General features: G+C 36.4%; 1 protein-coding gene across 3 annotated transcripts in view; it reads left to right on the top strand.

Moving 5' to 3' along the window:
- The window catches only part of BABAM2 (BRISC and BRCA1 A complex member 2), a 355,229-nt gene that overhangs the window by 29,835 nt on the left and 303,682 nt on the right, over positions 1-21,712 (top strand). For all 3 annotated transcript variants that reach the window (XM_064494653.1, XM_010991265.3, XM_064494652.1), the window contains exon 3: positions 3,259-3,335. In XM_064494653.1, the coding sequence (XP_064350723.1) occupies positions 3,259-3,335 (77 nt within the window). The remainder of the gene's footprint in view (positions 1-3,258; positions 3,336-21,712) is intronic.

The raw sequence follows: 21,712 nt of genomic DNA, 5'->3' as shown, positions 1-21,712 counted from the left end.
CCATAAGTGGAATCATGCAATTCATATGTGTTTTTCAGTCTTTTTTAGCCCACACCCTTTTTTTTTTAAACACTTGTCCTCCTTGATTAACAGAAACACTAATGCCCTCCTTGAGTGTGATTTGAAATTTCATAGTACAATTAAGTAGCATGACCAAACCCAGTTTTAGACAGAGGTAATTTAAAAGGGGAAACATTTCAGTTTAATCTTAAAAGGACCTTTACATAACATGACTTTGGCTTGTTTCCCATAAAACTATTAACCCTAGATAATATGGAAGACAGAGCATAACACATCTTTTAAATAATTTGCTCACTGGAGGAGGAGCTGAGAGCTATTTAGGAGAGTTCTGTTGATAGCATCTTAGCCTTTCTTCTGTTCCCTTGAACAGTTTAGTTCTTGGCCCCAAATGTGTGTATTCCTCTCAGCTAAACAGCAGACCTGCAGTTAATGGGAGATGAGCCCTTTTAACCTGGGTATTCTCCTGTTTGGGAGTATTACCCCTGCCACAATTCCCACTTCAAGTAAGTGATCTTTCTAACAGCATACAAGAATGTCTCTAAGGTGAGTTTTTCTTCCATCTTTTCTTCTTTTTTGTGATGTTTCAGTGGCCCTTTTAGATAGGCTGGCCCACCCATTAACCTGTCTGTTTCCATATAAAATTTGGCTATCATCTCATACTTTATACTCTTGACTTCTCTTCTTCCTAAACTGGACCCTGTTGAGTAAATCCCTCTGGATGGAGATGCCACTGCTGTTTCCCTGGTCCAAGGGCCCAACATCTTTCTTGCCTGAAATGGACTCCTTTCTGGTCTCTTCGTTTCCATTTTACCTCTTTACCCCTTTCCATACAGTATACAGGGTGATCTTTTAAAAGCATTGGATATTACTGTTCTTAAAACCCACTTTGTGCTTCAAATAAAACCTGAATTAATTGCTGCCGCTTCCGAGGCTCTGCGTGGTCTGCCTTTGCTTTCCCCTTGTCCTGATCTTTTGCTGTTCTCTTCCTCAGTCACTCTATTCTAGCTGCGTTGCCCAGGCATATCAAGATTTCTTCCCCCAGAAATATCAGACTTGTTCCTGCCTTCACGCCTCTGCACCAGCTGTTTCCTCTGCCTGGAATGCTCTTCCCCAGAACTGTGCATGGTTGGCCTCTTCGCGTTATTCAGGCTTTAGATTTCACCTCCTCCAGAGGCCTTCCCAGTCTTCCACTCCAACGTGGCTCCTGTTTTCTTGCAGCTTCCTGTTTCATTTTCTGCATCACATTTAGCAATCTTTAGCCATCTTTAGATGTTTGTCTCATATTTATCGTTTCTTCTTCCCTTGCCGGAATTTAAGTATCATGAGACTATAGATCTTGTCTATCTCATCCACCCTGTATTCCTAACACATAGAATGATACTAAGTAAATCTTATCTAAGTGAAAAGAATCAGTGAGGGAATCACTCAGTTGGAGAAATGTATTTTTTTACCCTCTGGGGTGGCTGGAACCAGCCGTTCAAGTAGTGAGGGAGGAAGGGCCAAGCACAAAAACACTTTCCTAGTCCTGGGTAAGGCATAAAGTGAATAACAGAAAGTGTGGCCCAGCAGTGAATGTAACAATCTAGAAGCTCATTTCACATTGAAGAGGGACAAGCTATTCAAACAAATTAAAATCAGATTAATCCTGAGATTTCCTGTACTATTAATAACTTCAGTCATTAAGCTATGTAGGTAATTGGATCTTCAAGCCCCCCAAAAGACACTTGATTGAATGTTTTTTATCTTAAATCATTTAAAAGCATTGTTGTTTGGATATGATGTAAGAGAAAAAATTCTTAGCATTGCTTTAGAGTCATTTCGGCCATTAGAGACTGCTTTATATTTTGTAATGCTAAGATGGATGTGTTTTCCGTAAATGTTTTCAAAGAACTGCTATGTTGTGGGCTCGAAAAGATTACAGTATAAGATAAGTATTTTAATACCTTTAATAAAATGCCCTGAAGAATTTTTTATATTGAAAGGTAAAGAATGTGTTCTTAAAAACCTGTGAGAAATTAAATTAGGTTACTCTGCCACAGTAGTGCAACTTTGTTGTTTACTTTATAAACAGATGTTTTTATTAACTCCTAAAGATAAAGAATAATAATCAGCCTAGTGATTTGTATTGAATACTTCAGAGTTAAAGTTTCTGTCTGTCTCTTTTCTTTTTCACATTCAAATAGTTTTGGGAAAAAGTAATAGTAAATCTAATGTGAGGTCTGAGTTAGCTGTTTTTGAGCCAGCACCTCTCTAGTTTAGTGTCAGATGAGTGTTACCCTTCAAAGTGGCCATCTAGGGAAACTGCATGTCTGTTGCAACAAAGCTTCTGTTCCTTCAACTACTTTTGTAGGTTCTTTCTCAGAAATATTTCATAGCCAGTTTTGGAATTATGAAAGAAAATTAGCCTTCCTGCTCTATTTGGCAAATTAGAAACTTTACTTTTTTTTTTGTCTAAAAAGACGTACAACTTCCTCAACTGACTTCATATTAACTTTTTATTAATTTATGAAGCCATGAGTGCTCTTATGACTCATAAGATCACGGGAGATATCTTATAAAGTAAATCTGTGTAAAGAGCACAAGAACATTGTATACCTCTGTGAAGTAATAGATTAAAAAAAACAACAACAAAAAGCAGGCTGTTGAGACCTGGGTGACTAACTCACCCCCCTTATAAATTTGCATTTTATCTGAAACTGAGTGTAGCGCATTGTGCTCTCCTACAGATGTAAGTTATGGGGTGCCAACTCTAGAGGAAGTGCTTTATTTTTGGGGAAAGAGAGAAAACCATCTGGTACCAGAAAAAGGCCAAAAGTGGGCTCTTTTTAGTACTAACTGAGTGAAAACTAAGAGTCTATATTTAAAATATGACCGTAAAACTACTCTTCTTTTACAATTCTTGGCACCAAAGACTACAGACCTGTTTTGGATCATATACCTGTTTTCAAAGTTGAGATACGCTTCTTTGAGAGAAGTAGCTGAAGCAGTGTTGGTATTTGTTGTTAGAAGGCAGATAGGTTTTACTGTTATTTAAATGAGTTTCTTTAGAGCAAGTCTTACTTTTATTTTGTCTTCGCCTCCATGACTATTAAGAGCTTTTATTTTTTCCTATAAGCCAGGGTTTTAATCGTTTATCTGTAAGGATCACCTTTTATTTACTTTATTAAATATCATAAACATGTGGGGTTTTACGAAACTCTTTTCATCTCTTTCTTTCTTTTTTTTTTTCCCTCAAAGCTGCACGTCATTGACTCCTGGACCCAACTGTGACCGATTTAAATTGCACATACCATATGCTGGAGAGACATTAAAATGTAAGTAATGATGACTGTTTTACTGAAAATGTAGATTACAGTGCTAGCTTTTGGACTCTGTGCTTTAGTTGTATTTCTGGCTTTTAGGTATTATTTCTTAAGGTATTTTCATGAGGATTTACCACTTTTTGAAAATTTGTGTTTCAATCTTAGTTCTAGTGAAACTAAGGTAGTCAGCCAGGAATAAGTTGTGATCAAGTGTGCACGCACATGGTATATGTTTTATAGCAAAGGTCAGAAATACAGATGGCTACAAGGCCAGACTGGTAGGTAACATGAATGAGGGAAGGGGGCTGGGTGTGGCAAATTGGGGCATTCCTGTTTCAGCTTGAAGGATTGCCCCTGCTGATTTATTGAGAGAAGATAAGCATCTGAATTTTTATATGAATTCTGTCAGTGTTAGATGTTGGCCACTCTTTCAGAATTACAAGCATTGTGGGCCAGCATTATGCAGGCCAAACCAAATGTGTGTGTGGGCTGCCTTGAGCTTTTGGATCACTGGTTTGTGACTTCAGTGAATAGTTTGCAATAGTTGTTGGATTTAGTCCACCATCTACACTGTTGGTCTCGGTCGCATCAGCCCTTCTCTGCCATTGTTACCCATGCTGAAGCTCTAGCCTAGAATGGAAATGATGATAGCTTTGGTTGGCTAGTATAATCTCATCAGGAATTTTCTCTCTTAAACCTGTACTTGTGGTGTACGGGGTATGAAATTCTCTCTATTCTTACAGAGAGAAATAAAGAACAAAGATGGTGAAGATAAGACAGATGAATGAACAGTGCCTTCGAGACCATGGACTGTGTGTTTTACCATCACAGGCCAGGAGAGGCCACACCTTCATTTTCTGTAGAATCACTTTTTATTAATTTACCAAATGCAACATGAACTAAAAATGTGTGACATGCTGACTTATTAACTTTGCATTATTAGATCATTCTTTGGCAACCATTAAAACACAAAAGAATTTCACCTGGCTGAGGTAGTAGGACAGATTAGATTGCTACTATTTAAAAAAATTGTTAACTAAATTTAAATGAAATGATCAAAAGTAAGTCATTCACATGGTTAGAAATAGAAATAATTCAGTTTTTTATGCATGAAAGCAGTAGTCCTCTGTCCCATTGCTCCTCAGTCCTAGTCCTGTTTCCCAAGGCAACCGCTTAAAAATTGTTAAAATTGTTTAAGTGTTTAGTTCTTTTTGGGATGATCTCCATATGTCTAAATAATATGCTTATGCCTCTTGTTTCTTAACTTATCAGTTTTAGATGTTATCATTTGACTTCCTGCTCTGATACATGTGGCATCAGCCTATTTTCACTGCACCCTTTATCTCTCTCTTCTCCTTTTCTTTAATGCAATTATATAGCCACTGTTAGTTCCTGTTCCTGGTCAGCCTGTAGCTTTAAATTTTTTTTCTTTTCTTTCTTTCTTTTTTTTTTTTTGAAGGGTTATTTTAAGTGTGGTAAATATGCTTAAAATATTTCTATAGTTAAATGAACAACCCCTAAAAATTCTTAATAAGTGCTTGGCACATGGTTACCACTTAGGCAAAATCTCTATGCAATAGTGATGAGTACTTAGTATGCTTTTATTTAGTTTCCCAGTAACCATGGATAGTGTCTTTTAGCTTCCTACTCTATAAGATGAAGGTATTAGCCCCCGCCCTTCCTTCCATTCCTCTTTCTTCACCTCCCAGCTTTGGTTTTCTATTACTTTCCTTTTGCATTGTCAAGATCAATAACTTGTTGCCTGTTCTAAATCTATAATTGCTGTCCATGCTTTGTCTATAAATTGCTTGAATGATTATCCTGCGTACCTGCTCCTGTAGTTATCACTGTGGGCTTTACTTTTTACTATTCTCTTGGATTTGGCCTCGTAGTGTAGAAACTATGTCTTGAAGATCCTGTGTTTTTAGAATTCTTTCTTGGTAAACAGGTTATCCTGTTATCTTGCTGGAAAAACAGTCTCAAACAGCCTGCTGGGATGCCACTCCCCTCTCCATCCTTCTACCTTTCCTGTAGCCTTGCTGAAGCTTGTATTACCACGGTCATAATTAGGTATCTTAATTTCTAAGAACTCTTTCTCTAGAGCTCTGTTCCTCTTTCACAACATCTTGTTCTTACTTTATGAATACAGTATATTAAAAGCTTTAAAAGACTATAGGGTTTTGTTGTTTTTTAAAATTTTTTTTTCTGTTTTCTGAATTATTTTGATTTTTCCCTGGGGATTATATTTTTGTTTATCATCTTTTTTTAACCACTGTGATTCTATAGCCTTTCCTCAAATAAAAAGTGGTTATTGGTTGTCCATTTATATTTGAAACACATGATAAAACTCTGATTGGGATTTCTGTATAGGCAAGGCTAATTGAGTATGCGGGTTTTAATGGTGGACAAGCTGAGCAACCCCTATGTATTATGTTTTGGAGTTCAGCTGTTCTAGCTCTCCCCCAAATAGTGTATTCTATTTTTTAAGAAAAGCCCCTGTATTTTTTTCTGGGGATACACATCTGACCACCATGCCATTGAAGAGGGATGGATATATAGATTATAGCACATGGAGATTTTAGTTGATCTCCCTGTTCGTATCCCCATGTCTCATTCTTGCCTCCTCACACCGGATGACTACAAGTTTTTATGGGTTTCCAGAACAGATGGCTTCCTCCTCATCAGTAGCCTCTTCCTCACTTTACTGCAACCAAAGCTTTCTCTGCCCTGTCTCATCAAGTACTACTCCGCCATCTGTATTCTGTCTTCTAGGAATTTGTAGAAATGTCTCATCTACTGATTTGCCACTGTTTTCCCTTCCTCTTTATTCTCCTGTTTTGGATTTTTATCTTTCTATTCTTTCACTATCATTGAATGGGAGGTGGGTCTTAGAAGAGAGAAGAAATAAAAGTTTGTGGTCAGTTCAGTCTTGAGCCAGAAATAATGTGACTTCACATGGATCCTTCTAACTGTATGAGTTTATGTTAGGAAGAATTTACTAATATCCTGTACCCTCTCAATATTGTAAGATTTTCATGGGAAGCCTCTTAATAACATTGGTGATTAGGGTATTTGAACTGGGATTTACCATACAAGTTAGTTATGTCCTATAAAATTATTGCTTGATATCATCATTATATGTTAGGGACTTAATTTAGTCTGAAGAATGCTCTATGATAATTGACTAATAAATAAACTTTGTATGCTGAGATTCTTGCACATTAAGGTGAGTCAAGATTCTAGCCTTAATCAGCCCGTAGCCAAATAGAAGGAAAAGGCAATTGATTATGGAAACTATATTTACCAAAGTTCATTGAATTGGAAGAATGAGGTTTTTGTTTTTTTTTTTTCCCTTCTGAAATTCCTGACATTATCCTTTCTTAAGGCTGTTGGCCATATGATTAACTTTAGTTTTGGAACCAAGTTATAGCAGGGGGTGCAGAGCCATGGAAAGATTTGATTAATGGACTAGAGGAAAGTCGTATGTACAAATTCCTTCTAGGCTTTGGAAAGATACAGTGTTTAGGGTGCCATTTCACCCTTTGCTTTAAAAAATTATCTGAAAAACTCTCAAATTCTTACCTTTGAAGTACCCCAGTGCTTCAATATTGGAGGCCAAACGATCAACTTCTTTAGATTTCTAGATGGAAATTGCTTTAAAATATCTATTGAAAATGTGATAGAATCATCAAAAATAAATGAAATTGACTACAGAAATTACAAAACATGAGTCATTCTTCTCTGACTATAGAAATTGAAGAATTTACATAAAGGAAATCAAAGCAAAAACCTTTTGAACACATAGTTAATACTCAAGTGAAGATCAGTTGAACCATCTTTACTGGACTATTGTTCTATGCACCTGCCCACCTAAATTTGTTCTTGTCAGTAATTATATAGCAAGGTTGTTTTGTATGATATTTAGGCCATGGCTATTTGAAGTTTCTTTCTTTGTAATTGTACTTATTTATTTCAAAAGTAAATCTGTTTACAGTATTTATACAGTTATCCATTGGTATCCATGGGGGTTTGTTCCAGGAGCCCCTGCAGATACCAAAATCTAATCCAGATACTCAAGACCCTTAAATAAAATGGCGTAATACCGTTGGTCCTCTGTCCCCAAGGGTTTCACATCTATGGATATGGAAGGCCGACTTTAAATGTTTCTAAGAGGAGTTTGTTGAGTTATGATGCATCGACAGTAGTAGTAATGTAAACAACCTCTTTTTCTAAAGTTTCCTATTCAAAACTTATGGTGTGTAGTTTTAAACTATAATTTTAACCAAGGCTGAATCAGTATATTCAGAGCTTATAGTAATTTTACTACATAACTTTAAGCTCAGCAGAGTTAGAGATGGAGTTTTTTTTTTAATTAAATTATATCAGCAGTCCCTAGCACAGTAAAGATACTCGACTAAATATTTGTTGATGGAATGGGATAAATGCATGCATGTATCAGTGAATCTTAGTGTTCAGATTTTTGTTGGTTGAAGTATAGTGTTGTAACATTCTGTTACTCGTATCAGTTTTTGCCAACAGAAATTCAGTCTTTAGAAGTTATTTATTATACAAGGAATTTGTAATTGGAACATTGCTCTTACCAATTCAGAAAACAGGAAGGACGTACTGTACTTTGCAGATTTGGAGTCTGTTTCCATTCTGTCTTTATATATTCTACTCTGCCTTCTCAAAGCGGATTAATGAAAATGGTATGTAACAAATTTTATATTTTGGAATATTTTATATATTATACAACAGTTCTTCTATAAATAAGTGTTTTATCTATGGATAAAGGAAACTTTGCAGTTAATGATAGTAAGAATGAGAGGCAGAAGAGATGGCATATTTCTACCCATGAATTCATGAATTGATTCCTACAGAATTACCCACATTCAAAATGAAATAATTGAAATCAAAAAGCCCAGAAGATCACAGTAAATTAGGAATGATGTTATTCTTTTCTCAGCTCTTTTATTGTGAAGAGACAACTGTTGGGCAGTAAAAGAGTTGCCAATTTGTGTAAGATTCTCATGGAAAATGTCAAAGGATATCTGAATTAAAGAGAAGCCCTTGAATTTCATGATTGTAGAAGAGCCAACTGGTAGTTACTTAAAGAGGATCGGAAAAGTGAATCTTCAGTGGTCAAATTGATTTAAATAAAACATGTATTACGGTCTAGAATGGTGCCACTAGAACTAGAGTGAAAATATACCAGATATGTCGAAGTTCACAGAGGAAGATAATGAACTTCATATAAATGCATATTTGTGAAAATAGTCACACTCTGTAGCATTTAATTCTTGAAGAAATTAATGTGTTTGTGTTTTTGTGTATCCTCCTTAAATAGGGAAGGGAGTGAGGCTGTTTTGCTCATGTTTTATTTCTAATCTCTGCCTTACTGCCTGGCATTTAGAGGGGCTAAGTAACTGTGTGGAATGAATGGACCATGTTCATTGTTTGGATCTGACAATGATGAGGTTTGATGAGGAAGTGACAGAACTCTGAAATATCCTCAATTTTCCAAGTTTTTTGAATAACACTATTAGGTAACTCTAAAGAGAGATAATTGAAATATTTCAAGTTATATCAAGCAAGTCTGCAGCCGGAATCAAATGGTTTCCTAACATTGGTTTCAAATTTGAAATTATCATTTGTTTAAAATCTGTATTTTTCATACTAACAATTTATTTTAATCAAGGACTGTTTGGTTATAAGAAACCCATTGGAACAAACATAGAAAGTTTGTTTGTCTTTATAAGGAATTAAGTGAATTCCATGGTGCCCAAGGGCAGGAAGTATAGCCAGGCCTCATACGGACTTGAAGGATGGTAGACATGATGGCAGCCAGTCAGCAGCATCTGTGCCCTTGTGAGTATTTTTCTCCTGCAACATATTTTATTGTCACTTTATTCTTTCTCCCCTCCCCCAGATTTCTCTGTTTCTCCTCATGTAGAGTAGAAATGGCTTCATGAGCACCCTACGTTGTGACTAAGTTCAAGACCACCAGAGATAGCCTGTGTTCTTTGAGTTTAAATTCCTGAGAGAGGGGATCTGATTGACAGCGTGGTCTGGGTGTCCATTTGTGATCCATTCATATGGCCAAGAGTTCTGGTTCAGGTATTATCATGGTTCCTAGAGGCCAATTTCAGCACAAAGTAAGCATGGGCTGGGCAGGTACCCAGAGAGGTATCTATTGCACTGTTTCAGGAGTTCTTTCTAAAGAGCTTCCAGATGAAACTAGAGACATTTTCCCTTTGTCTTTAACAATAGAAGCAATGCCATTGTTTATTATCTGAGAAGAATGATGAATATTTCAAAGCCATTTGTGACAGAGTCAAGAAGTCATGTCAAAAAATTATCTCTAAAGGTTTTGAAGTTGAAAGTCTTTCCCAGAGGAAAAGCCTTTTTTCCCCCAGAGGAAAAAGTGAAAAAAAAAAAAAAAGATTATGATTTGGATAATATAATTTCTCCCTCATGTCTTCAGAGGAGCAGTATAAAATTACAGTTCATTTCCAAGACTTCAGTACTGCGCCACTAAATTTAAATTTGTATTTTTTGGAGAATGATTACAACAAAATGAAACCAATCTTAGAACTGCTACTTAAATAGGATGCATCATTTAATTAAAAGTGGTCAAATATACACAAATATTTTTATAGACACATTGCAAATAGTGTTCCAGACCTTTGGCTTTACTGAATCTTGAAATTCAACTTCATTTTTGATCCTATCTCAACTGGTTTGGTGGGATGTGTGTGTGTGCGCGTGCGTGTATGCGCACATGCACGTGTGCACACGTTAACACAGTGCTTCTTGCATCTCAGGTGTATTACATATTACTTTGTTTTAGCCCAGTCAGCATAGTAAACTCAGAATGCTCTTTTTTCCCCTGCTCTTTGTCCTCTAAAGACTTACTTGTGTAGCACTGAGTAAAGACACTCGGGGCTTGGCAGTGATGTCTGTCAAACAGAAACTAAGCACCAAACTGGTAGCACCAGAAGGTCCTAGTGGTGTTGTGGGGTTTGTTGCGTCAGCTGAAAGAGATATTAAGGTTCTGTTGATTTAATCTTATCTATGAGAATTTTGCACTTTTCTTGGTTTGTTATTCTACCTTTTTTTTTGAACTTTGGCCAGTTAGTCAAAAAGCTGGCTGCTGTGGCTATAGCTGTTGGCAGTTTTGTTGGGATGACAGTATTATTTTATGAAAAATTTCTTGTATTGTTTAAAATAGATAATTTATTCAGAAAACATTAATTAAGTAGTTTTTCTGCTTTAATCCTTTCCCACTTCCCTTCAGGATTTTACTGACTGAATCCCTCAGCCTAGCATTCAGGCTGTCACAGTCTGCCCTTCCAGCCTCTCCGTCACCCCCTCATTGGAGCTCAGGGGACAACAAACCGAGTCAAAAGCCCGTACAAATGATTTGCTCGTTATAATTTCCAAATATTCTGCCTTTCCTCTTTCTGCTTCTGTTTACACTGTTTGGGCTTCACTAGGATGGACCAAAGCAATAGCAAGATGGTCTATTTCCTGACATAATTGGTTCTTCATTTGCCTTCAGCAACCTGCCGCTCTGATGGTTGTGCTGTCTGGGAGGCTTCTTGGCCAGTGCTCTTCTGATCTCCGAGAGTACCTGCAAGGAGAGTAGGAGTGAACCATTTTTACTATGACTTGTGATAGTTGAGCTAAGTAAAAAGCTGGACATGAAGTCCAGGGATTTTGTATTTTGCGTCATGCTGAGAGGCATGATCACTTCCCTTGGTAGCATAGTTCATTTTACTTTATTTTTGTCTTTTAAAAAGATTCGTTTACTTAAAGATTATTATTATCTAGCGCTCAAGGTATTTTTAGAGGCTAATTAGGGAAGCAGGTCACCTTTAATTTAGTGAATGTTCAAAAAAATGCTCATTGAAAGGCAAGTAAGAAGTGCTAATTTTGTGGATTAGACATTAACTCTCCCTCAGATTTTGAGGATTCCTTTGTCTTGGCATTTCAGAATGTTTTTTTCTTGGAATTCATGGAATGTTAGAAAAAGTTTTAAGAATAGCAACTAATTTTATTAAAAATTTGTGAAGTCAGCTTAGTTATAGCTAACTATATATATACATTCTGACTTGATGGTGATTATAGTTTTTTACAAAATGATATGACTGCTAAAACTAACTTACTGAGCATATATTTTATAGTTATACTTATTTATATACACGTTCTCATTTAATCACACAGTCACTTTGAAATAGAAATTCATATCCCATGTTTTTATATTAAATTTATGGAAGTATAATTTATATAAAATAAAATGTATCCATTTTAAAACAGTTTCATACATTTTGGCAGTTATAAAAAGCTCTTTAACTACACTACAGTCAAGATACAGAACATTTTCATCCCCCAAAGATAATAGAACATTTTTTTCCCTTCACAAATCAGTCCCTTCCACCACCATCCCCAACTCCTGATCCTTATCCTCTCTCTAAAATTATAAAACAGTTCTGTTTTTGAATTTCATGTAAGTGGAATCATATACTATATAGTTTTTGGTATATGGCTTCTTTCATTAGTATAATATTTTTGAGATTCATACATATTATTCCTTATATCAGTACTTTGTTCCTTTTATTGCCAAATAGTAAAACATTGTATAGATATACTACAGTTTTTTTTTTTTTAATTCACTCATCTATTGAAGAATGGTTGTGTTATTTCCAGTTTTTGGCTAGTATGAATAAAGCTGCTATTAAGTTTTTGTACATGTCTTTTTGTGGAGATATGTTTTCATTTTCTTGGGTAAATAGCTAGGGGTGCTATCACTGTGTTGTAAGCTAAGTGTGTGTTTAACTTTGTAAGTATTCGCTAAAGTGTTTTCCAAAGTGGTTGTACTGTTTTACATTCCTACTAGCAACTTATGAGCTACCTAGTCATTCTCTGTTCTTACCAACGTTTGGTATTGTTGGTCTTTTAAATTACATCTAGTCTAGTGGATGTGTAGAGGTATCTTATTGTTTTAATTTGCATTCTCATGTGCTTGTTGGCTATTTATGCATCTTTTGTTCAGTGTCTGTTCAAATGTTTTGCTTAATGTTTTAATTAGATTATTGGTGTTTTCATTGAGTTGTAAATATTCTTTATATAGTCTAGAAAGAAGTTGTTTGTCAGTTTGTTAGTGTTCTCTTATAGTCTGTGGCTTCTTTTCACTTTCTTAATGGTGTCTTTCCAAGAGCACAAGTTTTTAACATTGACGAAGTCCAATTTAACTGGTTTTTTTTTATTATTATTATTATTGTTAATGCTTTTGGCTTCTTGCCCAAGAAATCTTTGCTTGAAGGTCTCAAAGATTTTCTCCTGGAGGTTTTATATTTTTACCTTTGATATTTTGGTCTGTGATCCATTTTGAGTTAACTTTGACCATATGTATGTTAGTTAATCATTTAGGTGTAGGTCCATTTCTGAACTTTACACTTTATTCCACTGATTTGTCTTTTCTTATGTGAATATAACACTGCCTTGATTATTACAGCCTTATAGTAAATCTTTAAATCAGTTATGGTAAGTCCTACTACTTCTTTTTCAAAGTTATTTTGCCTATTCTAGGTCCTTTATATTTCCATAGAAATTTTAGAATCGGCTTGTCAAATGTCTACAAAAATTCTGCTGAGGCTGCAGTGATCTGGAGGTCAGTTTGTGGATAATAACATTGAGTCTTCCAGTGGATGAAAATGATAACCTCTCCATTTAGTTCTTCTTTAATGTCTTTCAGTATTTTGTAGCTTTTACTGAACAGGTTTTGTACAAATTTTGTTAAATTTACCTCTGAATATTTTTGATGCTAATTGGTAGTATATGTATTTCTCTTTGTTGCTAATCTATTGATATAATTCCCATACATTTCTTTTTCTTGCCTTAGTGACCTGACTAGAATCTCCTACAAATTGCTGGATTCAAGTGATGAGAACAGACATTCTTGCTTTGCCCAGATTTTAGGGGAAAAGCAGATAGTCTTTTACCATTAAGTATAATGTTGGCTGTATATTTTTCACAGGCTCTGTTTATCAGTTTGAGGAAGTTCCTCTCTATTCGTAGTTACTTGAGAGTTTTTCATTCTGTTTTGTTTTAAAATCAAGAATGGATGTTGTATTTTGGTAAATACTTTATTCATCAATTCACACTTTATTCATGTGGTTTTTAAAAATTTTTATTAATATGGTGGATCTCATTGACTGACTTTTGAATATTCAACTTACCTTATATCTCTGATAAAAACTCCAGTAGATCATGATGCCTTTATATATGTTGTTGGATTCAACCTGATAAAACTGTTTAGAATTTTGCATTTGTGTTCATGAATGTTATTGGTTTGTAGTTTTCTTTTCATGCTTTTTATTGGTTTTAGCATCATAGCAAAACTGACTTCAGAATAGAATGAGTTGTGAAGTGAACCCTTTTCCTCAGTTTTTGGGAATGGTTTGTGAAGAATTCATATTATTTCTTCCTTAAATGTTTGGTGGAATTCTCCAGTGAGACCACTTTAAAGTACAGGTTACATTTTCTTAATAGATATAGAATTTAGTTCATCTACTTCATCTCGCGTGTTGGTAGTTTGTATTTTTAAAGGAATTTGTCCATTTCATCCAAGTTGCTGAATTTATTGGCATAACCTTTTTCATAATAGTGTTTCTTTTTTTAACATGTAAAATTTGTAATATTGTCCCATCTGTTTTTCCTGATATGGGTAATTTGTTTCTTCTCCCTTTTTTCTTTTTATCAGTCTGGCAAATTTTTCAATTTTATCTTTTCAAAGAACCAGCATTTGTCTTCATCCATCTTTTCTGTTGTATTTCTATTTTCTATTTCATTGATTTCCATTCTGATCTTTAATATTCCTTTTTTCTCTTTGAATTTTCTTGCTCTTCTTGTTCTAGTTTACTAAGTGGAGACTGAGGTCACTGATTCGAGATCTTTCTTCTCTAATATAATGCTATAAATTTCTATCTAAGCACTGCTTTAGCTGTATCTCACAAGACTAGATCTGTTGTACTTTCATTTTAATTCATCACATTTTCTTGTTTCCCTTTTAATTTCTTTTTTTTTGACTCAGGTTGTTTAGAAGTGTGTCATCACATTTTCTTATTTTGCTTTTGATTTCTTTTTTTTTTTTTTGACTCATGGACTATTTAGAAGTGTGTCATTTAGTGTCCAGAATTTTCTAGATTTTTCAAATATCTTTCTTTCATTGATTTTGAATTTGGTTCCATTATGGTCAGAGAACATACTTTGAATGACTTACACCCTTTAAAAATTTATTGTGACTTGTTTTATAGGTTCCGATATGGGTTGTCTTACTAGTAAATGTATAGCATCTTGTAAGGGTACAAAGTTACTGTCAATATATGCCTTCAGTTTATTAATTATCTTTGTATCTTAGGGTGATTCTCTTTTTTTTTTGCAAGATTATGGTACTGGAAATAATGCCTTCATATCAGAAAAGAGGGGCTTATAGCTTTTCAGAGCAGGTGAAGCAGAAATTTAAAAATTCTGGTCTGACCTAAGAATGAAAGCTACTTAGGAAAGCAGGTTCTTAGTGGAAGTGTATGGACCGCCCAGATATGCTTCTGTTTCTTTTGAACTAGTCCTTTTTCTTTATTATTTTGACCCTTAAGGACATTGAGCTGCCCTCATCTCTAGCATATTTCAACAAAATTTAGCGTAAGACCTTTTGGGACATTTGATGGCCATTCCAGATGGTGCAGGCACTGCGGGTCATGTCATGTTGCACAGCAGGCTTGTTTTATTATCTGATTGCTGTTCTCCACTGATTTTCACTGGATCATTAGTCTGCTCTGGGGGAAATAATTGAGATTTCATATTTCCCTTCTCCCAAAAGATATGCATGTCAAAATTTCCTAGTATGTGACATCATTCATATTATTAACTTGTATATATCGATTCTTAATAAATCAGTCTCTCTTTTTATATTTATATATGTGGCAGATATGGCTCTTCTATTTCTACTGAAATTAAAAAGTGAGACTTCTGTCTGATATGACCAGCCTAATTCTTCATAGAACAGTTCCTTTAATACTCTTCCCAGGCTGCTGTCAGACCTGCAGTTTATTGAAATCTTTCTTCACATTTCCAGAGTCAGACAAAATCTTCTGATTCTTCGGTTGGTTTTATATCAGCATATAAAAAAGAAAAGCAGCAGTGGTTTTACCCCTCACATCTCCCTTCTGATGCCATTCACATTAATACCATTAGTAACAACCCCACCAAATAAATAAATACCTAAATAAATAAATAAAATTTTGTTTTTCTTCTGCCTTTGGCTACTGGGCTAGGTTGTAAAAGGAAGAGAACAAAATGTATTAGCAGGATCCCATCTTTAGTGATGGGGAGTGAGAGCCATTAAAAAAAATAAACCAGTTAACAAAAAATATGGCAAAATAGGAAGGTGGATGCTAAGAGGATTTAGGAAGTTCCAGGGAGTTTTACAGATATGAGATTTTATGTGAAGACCAAATACATCTAACTTGTGGGAGAGATGAAGGGGCAAGGGAAGCGAGAGTTAGCTTGAGGAGCAAGAGAAAGGAATTAAAACATTTTTTTTTCATGTACTCTGAATGAAATTTATATTTTCCCTCTTCTTGGGCCTGAGAAATCAGACTTTTCCTATTATTATCATTCTCTCTGGGAAATCCTGTTTGATAGTGGTGCTGTAAACCTAAATCGATGTGGTTGCATTCAGCGTATAGAAAAGTTCCAACTCATCTCTAGTTAGTTCTCCCTTTGTACTTATGCCTAAACTACTCCATCTGGAGAAGTGCCAATTTGCCACTAAATTTAAATAAATAAGAACATTTCTCATCAATAGGGGTGGCAAATTTAGCCCCTCTTTAGAGCACTGAGCAATTTATGACCATATGTTAAATACCATAAAACAGCTTTAAAGACTTGGTCCCCGGCCATTGCCAGATTGCACCGTAGGAGTACGCAGCACTGTGAGGGCTGGGAATGCTTCCTTCGGCCCTTGGAGGGCTCAGTAACTCACTGATGTCACAGCCAGAGAGGCCTGTTTTCAAACATTCCCTTCATAAAGGTGAAATACAAAAAGATTCCCTTTTGGCATTTGGGTGCAAAGAAGGCAAGACTTCTTTTTGATTCTGAAGGGTCAAAATTAGTATGGAAAGTGTTGTGTGGGAGAATGAGTAACTTGGCATCAGTGAGCCCAGAAGGCAGGTCTAGGAATAGGTAAGAGATATCCTACTCATTCTTTTTCTTGGAGCATGAACTGGACTTTTATAAGGCATAAGCAAACCAAATACCACATGTTTCTCCATCGTTTTCTTTTGGCCAACTCTCATGGAATTAATATTAATGTTAAAAACAATTTTTAAAATTTCGCCCTATAGGGCTGCCAATTATAAGGATGTCTTTTCTTCCAGGAGTGTGACTCATTATTTGGTGAACTCCAAATATTAGTTTTTCTTCTTACCATCATCACAGCCTGTGAATCATTTATGGCATTCCGTGGGCTCATGGCTGAGAAAATGAAGGTGTGTGCCAGCAAACATGTGATTGTTGGTCAAGTAAGTGCAGTAGGACCTTAGATGGACTTTTAATACATGTGAGGAAACCACTGGTTCAGGCATGGGGCAGTGTTATTAAATAGGAATAGGCACCAAGAAGCTTTGTATAGTATCTTTCTGAGTGTTCTCTTTGAAGGATAACTCTTCCTATAAAGGAAGAGATGAAATTTGGCTGTCAAAGGCCCAGGATTCCTAGCCTTCTTAAATGTACATGTGCCAGCCTGAGGGCTGATTTCCTGTCGGTTCCTGTGTGGTTTGCACTACATCCTCTTTGCAACAGATAAGTATTTTAGGTCATCTATCATAGCCGCTACCCTGTAAATTCTTGGTGGTTTGATCTCAATTTGCAGAAGGCAGATGGCATGCTTCTCTAGGAAGTGCAGCGGGAGAGCTCCAGTCTCCCTTTTCCTAAGGCCAGGAAGTAAACTATTGTTATTCATCATTGCTTTTTCCTTTGCAAGAACAAAAATCTTTAAACTTTGGCAAATTCTAAAAGTGCTTGGTAGCAGTTTGAAATTACCCTTTCCATTTTGTTGGTCTAGGGCAAAACTTGAGTGATCTTTGACATCATTTATTAACCTTGCCTGGTTTTTCCTTAACACAGGTATGTATGCATTAGTAGAAGTTTTCCCCCTATTGCAAATGAAGTCATGCTTAATCTTCAGAGTCACATCAGGGTGCCTTGTTTTATTTTGGCTTTGATTTTCAAGGATAATCTAATAACTTAGGCCATGCTATTGCCCAGTTATTTCTTCTGTTTTTCTTTACTTTAACAGCGGGAATTTTTAACTCCTGTTACCAGCTGTTCACTTTGGATATGACTTCAGTATTTGCATTAGATTTTCACTCTCTGGTGGGGAGGGATAGCTCAAGTGGTAGAGCACTTGCTTAGCATGCATGAGGTCCTGGGTTCAATCCCCAGTACCTCCTCTAAAAATAAATAAACCTAGTTACCTCCCCCACCAAAATAAAATAATTAAATAATACTATAGTAAATAAAACATAAGGTTATTAAAGATTTTCACTCTCTGGAACACAGAGATAATTTAAAGCACATTTCTTCACTAGTTAATGTAAAGATAAATATCATTTTTGTTGTTCTAATTTGTCATGCTGTAGTGGATGAACTATATTGTGGAGTTTAGAAAAGAGCAATTTTCTTCCTTTCTTATGACTCAGAGGTCACATTTTGGCAACTTGGTTTTATTCATGTAGAATAGGAATTACCTTTAGCCCAGTTCATCTAAGAGAAGAACCTGTTTATAAAGAGAATACAGACTCATGCATGAGTTATTTTAAATGGAATCCGTAACAGCCTGTCCTGGCACACATCATTTCTACTTCTGACTCGTCTTCTTTTCATCTTTATAAAAAACCCCATCTTCTGTAAGGTTCAACACCAATAGTGTAGCTCTTGGGTTTTATGTGTGCGTGTGTGTGTTCTTAAGATGAATGAAGGGAAAGGAAAGATAAGTTGTGCTGCTTTACAGAAAAAGAGTGAACTTTCTGAAGGTGGATTTTTTTGTCAGTTCATGGATATCAGGCAGTATCATCATAAAAACAGCTCAAATCCTTAGGTAATGCACTAAGGATAGCATGAAGGAGGAAATTTGGATTTCAAGACATAGGAAAACTTGTTATCCAGATTATTTATATCCAATCAAATCTGTAGTTCCTGAAATAACATACTGTTAAACTCTACCAGCAGAATCCCTGTGATCTCTAAGGTCTGTATGACCCGCATGGAAGCTGATCAGGAAATGTTTGTTTATTAAAGTGAGTGAAACCAGAGCACTAAAAGATTACATCTTATGTGGGAAGTCTTAATTGGAAAAATATTATCAATGGGACTTTCAGTAGGACAAGGGGTATCTGAAAATTTGAGAAAGAGTGCCATGGTTTCTGCATCAGAGACAGGGAAAGAGAACTCTGAAGGTTATATACATCTACAGGTTGACATGCATATTTAGAAAGAACCATGAAAAAGACTCACAAAACTGGTTTTGCCAGCACTTGGGCTGCAATAGGATGAAAGGACATTACTTTGTAAAGAACAATTCTGAATGGATTAATCCCTCATTATAGAATGATGAGTATAGAACATTAGAAAGAAAGGAATAAATTGAGTTTTTCCCGAGAGTAGCAGAACTTTTGATTCTGTCATCAGGATGGATCTCATAGGCATATCATGAAATGATTAATTAGACATGAAATATGTTGCTTGACAGTATGCCTGAAGTCTGTCATGACTAAAGAATGAATGCTACTTAATGTTGAAATCAGACAATTTGGTCATCTTAATGTAGAGCAAATTGCAAAATTGTTTCGTCTCCAGTTAATTTTTTTTATTGTTCTTATTTTCCTGTTTCTCCTCTTTCTGTTTTTCTAAGTGTAATTTCACTACTCTTGGGTAAGACAAGTTACCTGCAGTTGCACTCAAACATCAGAGCTTTTGCCTGCTTTAGCAGGGTTAGCCATCTCCTGTAGAAAGGAAAGAGAAGAATCCATGAATCTCAAAGCACTTTCACATATCCAGTTGTCCAGTCATTACAGAGTACCTCCTCAGTCCAGATTCTGAAGCCCGGTATTTGAGGGACATCATTGTTTGGCACCATCATAACCTTTTCAGCATTCTCTTCTCTCTCTATCCCCTTCTTTGCTATAAACCAGGTTACTTGGACATCTGTCCCTAACCTTTTCAGCTCTCTCCTCTACTCTCCCTTCTGAATATCTTGTTCCATTGTAGTCTGGTCATCATTCCTTGGGCACATAATTTGCTTTCTACCCCCTAAGCTTTGCAAATTCCTTTACTCTTGCTTATAATTACCTTCTCAGATTTCTTTGTTTATCTCAGGCTACTATGGACAGCACTAAAAGTAGACGTTTTAAGAAAGAACTGATTAGACTGAGCATGATTTTAAACTGAAACAAAGCAGTCAGTGAAGTAGGAGACTGTGGCGTATTGTCCAGAGATGGCCCCAATGATATCTCCTGTCCTACCTGCTCTTCTGTGCTGTGTGTGACCTTGCCACTCCTCACTCAAGAGTTGGAAAATAACTTTCCTCCCCTTGAATCTGTGTGGCTGTGTGGGCTTGTGACTATTTTGACCAATAGAATGAGATGCAAATACTGCTGTAAGACCTCTGAGGCTGGATCATAAAAGGCAATTCAGCTTCCATCTTAGCAGGAAGACTTGTGCTCAGAGCCTTTGGCAAAAGAAGTCGAAATGACTACTTCAAGGTTGCCATGCTGTCAGGTAGCCGAGCCACATGACTAGTTTGCATGTAGGCACTGCAGTTGGCAGTTCTTGCCTTCGAGTTACCCCAGCCCAGGCACCAGATGTGTGAGTGGAGCCATACTGGACCCTTCAAACTAGCTGTCCACCAGCTGAATCCCACTGAGTGATCTCAGTCAATGCTGTGAAGAGCAAAAGAATCGTTCTGCCCATAATTCTAACCCACAGAATCTGGAGCATAATAAAATGGGGGTCGTTTAAAGCCTCTGAGATTTGGGGTCGTTTAAGTAGCATTAGTGATTAGAGTACAGACCCTGAAGAATACGAGTGGAACAAGAGCCTGGAGGAGGTGGAAGAGGTGGGACAAGAGCAGAGATACAGAGGTTGTCTCTGGAGGGAGAAGGAAAAGACAAAAGGGGTGAGAAAGAAATGGGTAAATTTTGAGGAGAAAGGGTGGTAAATTCACATTGATGGTCTATTATTCATTATGTAGGTAAATATATGAATATATATTTGAATATCCATGATTTATTTTCATATCTGGGTGAAGTTGGAGTTTCAGGTCACCTACCAAGAGGCAGAAGGTCTGGAGAGGGCCTGGCTGTCGGGTGGAGAGTGTCAAAGACTGTACAGCTGACTGTTAGGTCCTTGCCCTTGACAAATACTTTTATGAGGAAGACAGAGGCTTGGCATTTAGTCATCATGGTGTGCCTTCCTGAAGCGAGCTTTGTGCATAGTGTACGCTGTCAGTGGGAAGTACTTTGCACCCTACAAAGAAGTGGGGGACTCTCCCCAGAGGGGTGCTTTGGACTGCTGGGGCTCTGTTTATGAGTTCTGAACCTCAGTGTGGCTCTTCAGTATTTCAGATAACCCAAAGCTACTTGTGGTTTTGGGGAATGGAAGGGATCCTACCTTTGGAGTGGGGACACTGGTTTTAAGTAGCAGCTTTCTTGAGAGAAGAGGGGAACAGATCTACAGTTACGCTTTTTGTCCACGTTGAAGACTCAGCAAGTGTTGTTAATTGAGTAGTGGAATTGCTTCTATAAAAGAATTTTCTGTAGCCATCCAGCAGCCTGGCCCACAGCCACATGCAAGTCAGTTTGTTTCTCTGAAGGAGTACATGCTCCATGTCTAAATGTACTCTTAAGAGTCTGGGAATCCTGCAAGTTTCAGGTAGTTTTCTATTTAGTAAAATATTTAATTTGTTGTTGAAATCTTTTAATGTTGTAAGAAGAGAGATGCCGTAACCTCACTGAAATACTACTGGATGCTGAAACACTTACTGGATAAAAGAGCACTACTTTCATGACAGGGTAACCATGGTGTATCAACCCTTTACTTCATGTATTATGGTCAAGACAGAATTTGCCCCAGTGTTAGAAGGGATTCTACTATATTTCAGTTGATCTCTATTAATGCTTTTATTTCACAATTTCTTAATGTTTTATTTATTTATTTTTCTACTGTGTTGGGAGTGACCTTGGCACTTCTGAAATGTGACTTGTGTTTTGCTTATTTCTCCACCCCTTCCCTGAAAATTGCGGTACACGTAGATAACTTGCTCTTACAGA

This window comes from Camelus dromedarius, chromosome 15 (genome assembly GCF_036321535.1).
Source record: "Camelus dromedarius isolate mCamDro1 chromosome 15, mCamDro1.pat, whole genome shotgun sequence".
Lineage (NCBI taxonomy): Eukaryota > Metazoa > Chordata > Mammalia > Artiodactyla > Camelidae > Camelus > Camelus dromedarius.
The sequence above is the reverse complement of the archived record's forward strand: the minus strand, read 5'-3'. Positions and strand labels throughout refer to the sequence as shown.